Source organism: Colletes latitarsis, chromosome 10 (assembly GCF_051014445.1).
Source record: "Colletes latitarsis isolate SP2378_abdomen chromosome 10, iyColLati1, whole genome shotgun sequence".
Classification (NCBI taxonomy): Eukaryota; Metazoa; Arthropoda; class Insecta; order Hymenoptera; family Colletidae; genus Colletes; species Colletes latitarsis.
In genome coordinates this window covers 27,044,250-27,051,940 of record NC_135143.1, presented here as the reverse complement: position 1 = coordinate 27,051,940, position 7,691 = coordinate 27,044,250, and the positions used below count along the sequence as shown (strand labels likewise).

The following is a 7,691-nucleotide window of genomic DNA, read 5'->3' as shown; positions in this document are numbered from 1 at the left end:
CTTGAATTTCGACATTCGATGGAAAATATCAACTTCTCAATATTTCCTTCAACTATGGAAACAAGCAGATGCCTAATTAAAATTGTACGGATGATGTTCCAACGCTAAAAATTCTATCAAAGATTTTATTACGTTAGAAAACCGAAAGTTTGCACGTTTAGACCAACGACTTGATATTATCAAATGCAGAATAAAATTTGTTTCTACCCCCATTTCTCGTGCAATGGCGTCGTTGGAGACTTTGGTTACCAATTGACACTCTATTTATAAAGAAAGTTTAAGAATTTACTTTTAAAAAAACTGCAGATAAAAACGGAGCTAATGGAGTAATAATCGTAATGGATCGTTTATAGTTCATATATAATATTTATTCTCCACCTCTATCTTCATATATTCGCACCTCTTTGCGTAGACATATAGATACTTAAGCATAAATATCCACAGTCTAATCGAAATGTCGTGGACGCACGCCATCGTTCGCATAAAATCGTCTCGGGTATTCGTCGAGCTCTACAAATTTTTACGTAACGACTACAATAAATTACTTAAAACTCGATTTTACTGTACATTTGCTACAACGCTAACTTTCTAATCATTAAGCATATCGACGTCTCTTTACATCCGTATATATCCTGTACAAATTTCGCGCAGCGATCTCGTTATCGTTATTAACAGGTACAAGGTTCTTTACAACCGACTGACGTATTTACACCGCGAAACGAAATTTTTATTTTTTTTTTTTTAGTCCCGACACGATTGGCAGTTCGACTGATTCACTGTGTACGACGAATGTCTCTTACGAGGGACTCTGTACAGTTCTATGTACACGCTTTGACTGGATTTGGAAATCTTACTCTAACCGTCCTCTCACCCACGCTATGTACACTTACATCTAACACAACAGACAATATACCAAACAATTTACACCCAATTACGATATGTACATCCAACGAGCTACGGGTTCGATCGACTCTAAAACAATGATTCCTAACCGTCGTGTCGCGAAACAGCTTCTTACTATTTTTCTTCTTCGATAATAGTTCATAACACGGACGAGGTTTGCTAGAAATTCGTCAAGAGATTTGATCGAGGATCGACCAAACCAGCAGCTAAACTATTAGTAATCTTTGGTCAGGCGATCATGCTCAGGCTACAATAATCGACTAAAATGTCGACAAGATCAAGAGCTTGGGGAACTTTCGTTCCTGGAACCTTTTCCTCCGAGTCGATTCTTCATTTTCCGAATCTGAGACCCTTCGCGAGGGGAAAAATCACAAAAAAAAAAAACGACAAAATAACCTGTTGGAGTCACCTACAAAGTGAACACGATTTGCAGAAGAAGAAGAAGAAGTAAATGTGATTTGGAGTGCAAAATAATTAGTGTCAACAAAGACTGTGTCAAACGGTCTTTTCGTGTGGAATAGATCGTGTCGTGTGATTAACCCTTCAGTTGCAATTGGCCCTCAGAAACCATACTGTTCAGGCTCATGGTCGCCTGGACCACGGTCTTGAGACGATGTTGATCCTATCGTGATGTTCATCCTTTTCGATACGAATGATGCGACTCAGGTTCCGCCAGTAGTCGTTTCCAGAACGAGTCAGTCTACGGTCGATAGACAACATTGTTCACGGAACGTAAGATCTTCCTTTGGGTTAAGAATCACTGCTCTAAGAGAGACTCTCTTCGTTGGGGTTCGATCGATTCCAAGCATCTTCCGAATCGTTACTTTTACGCCCTCTCGGTGATGTCGTTCTTGTAGGGTTGGAAGAGCTTGGGTGGGTCCATCTTGGTCGCCTGTACCACGCTGGGCGTCGAGACGATGCTGCCGTAGGAGGTTTTGCTTTCGAAGGCGCCGATCGTTTGGATGGCGGCTGGCAGACCGGCGATGCTGATCCCCGAGGGTAGTTTAATCTGCGCTGAGGGGTGGGTGACAGGTGGCGGGCTGGTCTTGTCGTGCATCTGCTGGCCGTTGTGGTGCGGGTGATGGGGCTGCGTCCCGACGCAGTCGCAGTCGCTGGACGCGTCCGAGTGCACCGGACTGAGTTCGGGCAACAGGGTCGGTCTGTAGGTGGCAGCCGCGCTCGTGGGTTGGTTGTTCACCTGGAAGGCGGTGTTCCCCACCGTAGGAACGCCCAGGCCAGGCAAGTGTAGGGGTGGAAGCGAAGGGTGAGGCTGCAGGAGATGAGGGTGAGCCGGATAAGCGGCCGCCGTGCGTGGATGAGGACGATGCAAGGACGACGCGCTGGTGGTGGGCACCGCCGGATACGGGGTGTACCTGGCCGCGTAGTACGCTGCCGCCGCGGCTGCTGGATAACTTGGCGCCAGGTGCGACGGGGGCAGACCTGGGGCACCGTGGTACGGCGGCGGAGGCAACGTCGCCGTCGCTGCCGCCAGCAACGTGGCCGCCAGCGTCGGGTCCGTGTACATGGCGTACGGCCACGCCATCGCCATACGCTGCCGCTTGTCCTTCATGCGACGGTTTTGGAACCAGACCTGCAATTTTAAAAGAAATCCAACGGTCAGTGAAACGAAACAACGAATAAAAACGTTTTGATTAGCTCTATCGGGGCGTTACACAATGGTGTCTCTATGTATGACGATTGGGAACCTGTGCTTGGTCAAACTTCATTATTCCTGCGATATATTTCAGAATCGAAGTGATAACATATTTGTGGGAAGCAATACTACTGCTTTAATCCTAGGAATTCTGCGATATTTTAGGTACAGATATGGTAGGAACCGTATAATACGAACGAATATTAAAGTTCACGACAAACTTTTTGTAAGAAACGATTGGTTTGTATTAATCCCGAAATTAAAAAATACGAGGAAACTTGGACCTAAGCAAAGAATATATTTTCGAGCAGTACAAACTGTAAAGCAAAGAGATTTGAACGAAGCAATGTTCTCCATCAGCACGTGTACGAACATTTAAAGAAGCAGCGAAGTGTACTGCTAAAATATTTTAAAACCAATAAAGATGCCCTCGCCGCGTTAATTTAATAAACACGTGAGACTGTTTAAAATTTTCTGCATTGTATTTGCGTCGAATTAGAACCAATTACTGTATTTAAAGTGTAATGCAATCAATTTCCGAGATTTATCGCGATGATCGAGACCTATTCGTATTTTACAACTCGAGAGAGTTCGATGTTAGAAAGAGAAATAGAGTCCCCAGAGTCTAATGTTTCCGTCGTTTAACACTTCGATCATTTTCATCGGTAAGCGTTTTATAGCTATGGTATATTGTTTATAGCTGGAGGGCCCGCAGCCGTGCGAGATGAGAAATTAAGGGATCCATCAAAGATAAAGGCAGACCGAGGAAAACCGTTAATTAAAGTTATTAACACCTCCGACCGGATCGACCGGTCGCGGTCGAAAGATATTAAGAAGTCACGGAAAAAGGATCAAGGGGATCGAGGCAAAGCAAAAACCAAGAAGCTCGTGTTTGCTTTTCGTGATTGACTGTTTGCTCGGTCGAGAAGGAACGAAAAGAATCGCCGAGAGTCTCCTCCCTCCTCTTTCTCTCTCTTTGCGAGCTATGATCGCCAATCAAGTATGGCGGTCCGCGCAAAAAACCTCCGACGTTCTCCGCTCATCCTGCGCGGCTAAAAACTCCTAATTGACCTGATCGAGCGTCTCGAGCGAGCAATTTTTGCAACTTCGCCCAGATCCGTTTCACTCTACGAGGAATTTACACGAAAAAGCTACGACCAAAATGGTGAATATTTTAATAATTCATCAAGATATAATATTCACAATCTTCGTGAACCTTAATATTTTGCCTCTACTTCAGCGAAAAGTCAGCCCTTACGAGTTAACGATTCGTGCTCCAAAATGGCCGCTCGCGAAGTGTTGGAAGCATCCGTAGCGAAAAAAATTATAAAATATAATTTTCTCGAAGAAAAAAATACTCCACTCGATGAGCACGAAAGGAATCTCGATAATTTCTTTCACAATGTATCCGCGAACCTCTCACGAAATTACGCAACGAAGAGTGAAATAGTGTTCAAGGCTCTCCCATCTGTTCCTCCGTGACGGTCGATTACCGGCATTAATTAAACAGACCGAGGTGTTAATAGAACACTTTTCTACGCGCGGGTCGGTCGATGAGGTCATTGTTTACTGAACTTTACCGCGACGTGTTTGCCTATCCTCGATAAATATACCGGCGCGATGGCGCGCGGAGAGGATGAAACGGTTTCCTAATTGAAAGGTCGCGGTGATTGGGAAAAAAATTTCCACGTACCTTGATCGTGGACTCGGGCAGGTGCAGTTGCGCGGCCAATTCGCATCGCCTCGGTCTGCTCACGTAATTTTCCCGGTGAAACTCTTTTTCCAATCGCGAGAGCTGCTCCCTCGTGAAAGCTGTTCGGTACCTTCTGATATTTGGATCCATCGAGGACAACGGTTGCTGTTGCTGTTGGTGCGATGGCGACGTTTCTGCAAATAAAATACAATACACGTTAATTATCGAATAATTCGCTGCAGTTAATGTTTTCAAAATGGTGTCTGTTCATTATTCGAGAACACCAGTTCCTGTGTATCTTTCATTCTCTAACTAAGCAGTGGAACTTTTCGTATTATCGGGCGTTGATTAATTAAACATTGATAATTAAAAATAATTGTCAGTTGCTCCAAGTGGGTTAGTAGGCTCCGAGTAGGTTGGAGCTTTCTGTCGGCGGTTAGAGACGCCACAATTTGTCTGGACAAACTGCTTGCAATGGAAGGCGGCTTCGTTCTTACTTCTGTAACGCGATTACAACGTTGTCGGTCCCCAGAAGCAGCGGGCGATCGCATTTAGGATCGTGTAAACGAGAAGAAAGAACGGAAAGAGTCTGAAAGGACCACCGGTGCGCTCGCTGGACCTCACCTGGGCTTCTTTCGAACACCCCGGGAGGTTCGTTCCTTTTAAAAATGATTTTCTTCGGTTTCCTGAACGTAAACTTCGCGTTTCGATCGAATCTCTCCCCGCAACAATTGGTAATCTCTTGACTTCTAACTTTCATTTTTGCGTAAACATATCGTCTCGATAAAGTTGAAGATAAATAGAAATTCCATAGGAAATAGAAGCAGAAAATCAGGTCCTTAAATTGACTTAAAGATTGTTGTACTCTTTTTCGCGAATTGTCCTAAATGTTTACGATCCGGTACGTTCAAACGATGGTTCTGCGTGCTTCTATGATCTCCAGAAGGGGATCGTCGAACAGTGAAACGTTTGATTTCGGGAAATGCGCAGCAAAAATGAACCGTTAATTTCTTTTTGAAGGAGGGACAATGGGCCAAGGGTTGCGGGCATAAAATTCGCGATTGACAATTTTCGGATCCCCCGGCAATAAACAGATCGTCCGGAACGAGCCCTCGGTAATCAGGAAGTAACCATAAAATAATTACCGCAATAAACAGGCATTTCCACGAAGGGATTGGCCAATTCCCGACAGTCTTATTTATTTTCATGGTCATTTTGTGCCGCTTCAATAACCTCTAACTTCGCCCGGTCCCCGATAACTACCCCTGACTCGAATCGGCAGGGTCGACGAATAATCAATTGGATTAACAGTTCCAGTCGTTAACCCTCTGACTAATTCTCGAGGCGAAATTGTCTGCGTGTAATACAATAATCGCGCGAATATCGCAGGTTTTTCGCGTGGGCGACGCGGTAATTATTGAAAACCCGTTCGTCAATGGTGGCCACTCTTCCGTTCGCGGCGAATCGTCCAAGACGTCCATTATTTTGAACGTTCGCACCTCCGATACAACGGACAAAAGTTCTATAAAAACACCACGATAAATATTGATTTATTCCGCAAACTTCTATTAGTTGCGCGAAAAATTTATAAATGTCTTTATTGTGAGTTCTCGAGTTTATAAATGAAAACATTTACTGTCCGGGTTAAATACGAAGTTTAATCACTGGGAAACATTGTCAGTGACCTAAAAATGGCGAGCATTTAAATCGATCGCTAGGATATTTAACATTTTTGGGGTTCGATATTGCATAAAAATTGAATTACAAATACCGAATATAAATATAATATAAAAACTGTGACTGAGTTCTGTGAATAAACGTGTCTCAACGGTTGCCTTGGCACAGCGAATTCAAACTATTGCAAATACATCTTTACGACGATACGGTGAACGTTTGTATTTTGAAACACGAAACATCCGGACACAGTAAGTCGTTGATTACGTATACAAATATAATTGAGACAATATAGTATAGAAACTCGATATTTCCTGTACAATGCAAAGAGACTGCATTTATTTTACTTTCGGATAAAATTGCCCTGAAGGCTATAAGCGTAAATATTCATAAGTCTTTCGATACTGATCCTATATACACTTGAAGAAGAAATTATTCTACATTTTGAAAGGGTTGAACATGTGTAGATCTTTCAAGTTTCACGAAAGTAATATAAACAAGCTTATAACGTTTGTAAGAAGTACAGCGCAAAGATGGAGATCTCTCCGATTGGTTAAATGTGTTAAGAATCTATTACGAACTGTTCAGTCAAAGAAAGGAATAAGGAAACATTAATCTTGTAAAAATTGAGATTTTAAGATTATGTAATTTTATCAACAACACGATCAAGCGTGCTAAGTGAAACCTATCGTTCGAATCACGAGTTCTTTACGCCAAGTTTCGAGTGGTCAAAAGCAAGTTTACGAATATAAAGTCATCGTCGGTTATTCGAGGTACACTTTATCCATCGTTATCTGTCACCAAACCAGGCAAACTCTTTTTATAAATAATTCTCGACAACAAGGATCGTCAGACTCACCTTTTTCCGGTGTCTTCGGCATGTTTCCCGCCGGCGGACTATGCGGCGGGCTGAGCTGATACTGTGGCGGAACCAGATCCACCACGATCGTCTCTTCCTCCCTCTGGTCCCTCTGTTGATCTTCAAAGTTCCTTTGAAAGCCCTGCATCCTCGTCAGCTTTCGTACCGTTTGCTCGTGGAACAGGTTGCACCACTGATTTCACTGATCCTTTTCCCCGAAATCGTTCGTCCGTTTTCACTGAACAAAGTCTGGATTGTTTCTCGTTTTCACGGAGATGCGCGCACAAGGAACGGGGGGAAACTCGCTCTCGCCGCGAACTTCCGGACTCCTAGACGAACGTCCTCGTGCTTACAGCGTGCCAAAATCTCAACAAGAAGTGCTAACGTGCGACTGAGAGGACGACCTGGTCTACAGAGAATTTATACGACCTTGCCAATCGGTCGAGCGACCATCGTTCCGTCACGCGCGACGATTGGTCGCCGCCTCTCCGCTCGTCTTCCCATTGGTCGACCAAAACTCCTAGCTCTGCCTATTTTCTCCTTCGCTAATACCCCCCCCCCCCCCTCTACCCCCCCCCCCCCTCTCCCGGACCATCGGGCTACGAAGAGATGCATTTTTACGAGATGCGCCAACAGCATTAACTTATGCATCGAGCTCGCGGATATTATCCGTCGTTATTTCCTCGCGCGAATTCGGCTCGATCGGCCCCCTCTGCGAACTTCCGACGCGCTGATGAGCTTCAATTTCGTAAGAGGGTGGAGCTACCCGACCATCCGCGTCGAACACGATACGCTGGAACGACGGTTAATTTTTTGTTTCGCTATAATGGACGAAATTGTAGAAAAATTAATAGCCAATTTTAGTATTACGACTTCCAGGTTATGGAAACGAAAGTTGGAATTAAATG

The 7,691-nt window shown here is 44.2% G+C and overlaps 1 protein-coding gene across 1 annotated transcript; it reads right to left on the bottom strand.

Annotated features, from left to right (window-relative positions):
* Positions 1–384: 384 nt before the first annotated feature.
* Positions 385–6,931, bottom strand: Eve (segmentation protein even-skipped). The gene is made up of 3 exons (XM_076774267.1): positions 6,784–6,931; positions 4,251–4,444; positions 385–2,494 (listed from the first exon to the last, which is right to left on the bottom strand). Exons 1-3 carry the CDS (start codon positions 6,929–6,931, stop codon positions 1,730–1,732), a joined length of 1,107 nt encoding a protein of 368 aa, XP_076630382.1. The 3' UTR covers positions 385–1,729.
* Positions 6,932–7,691: the final 760 nt, after the last annotated feature.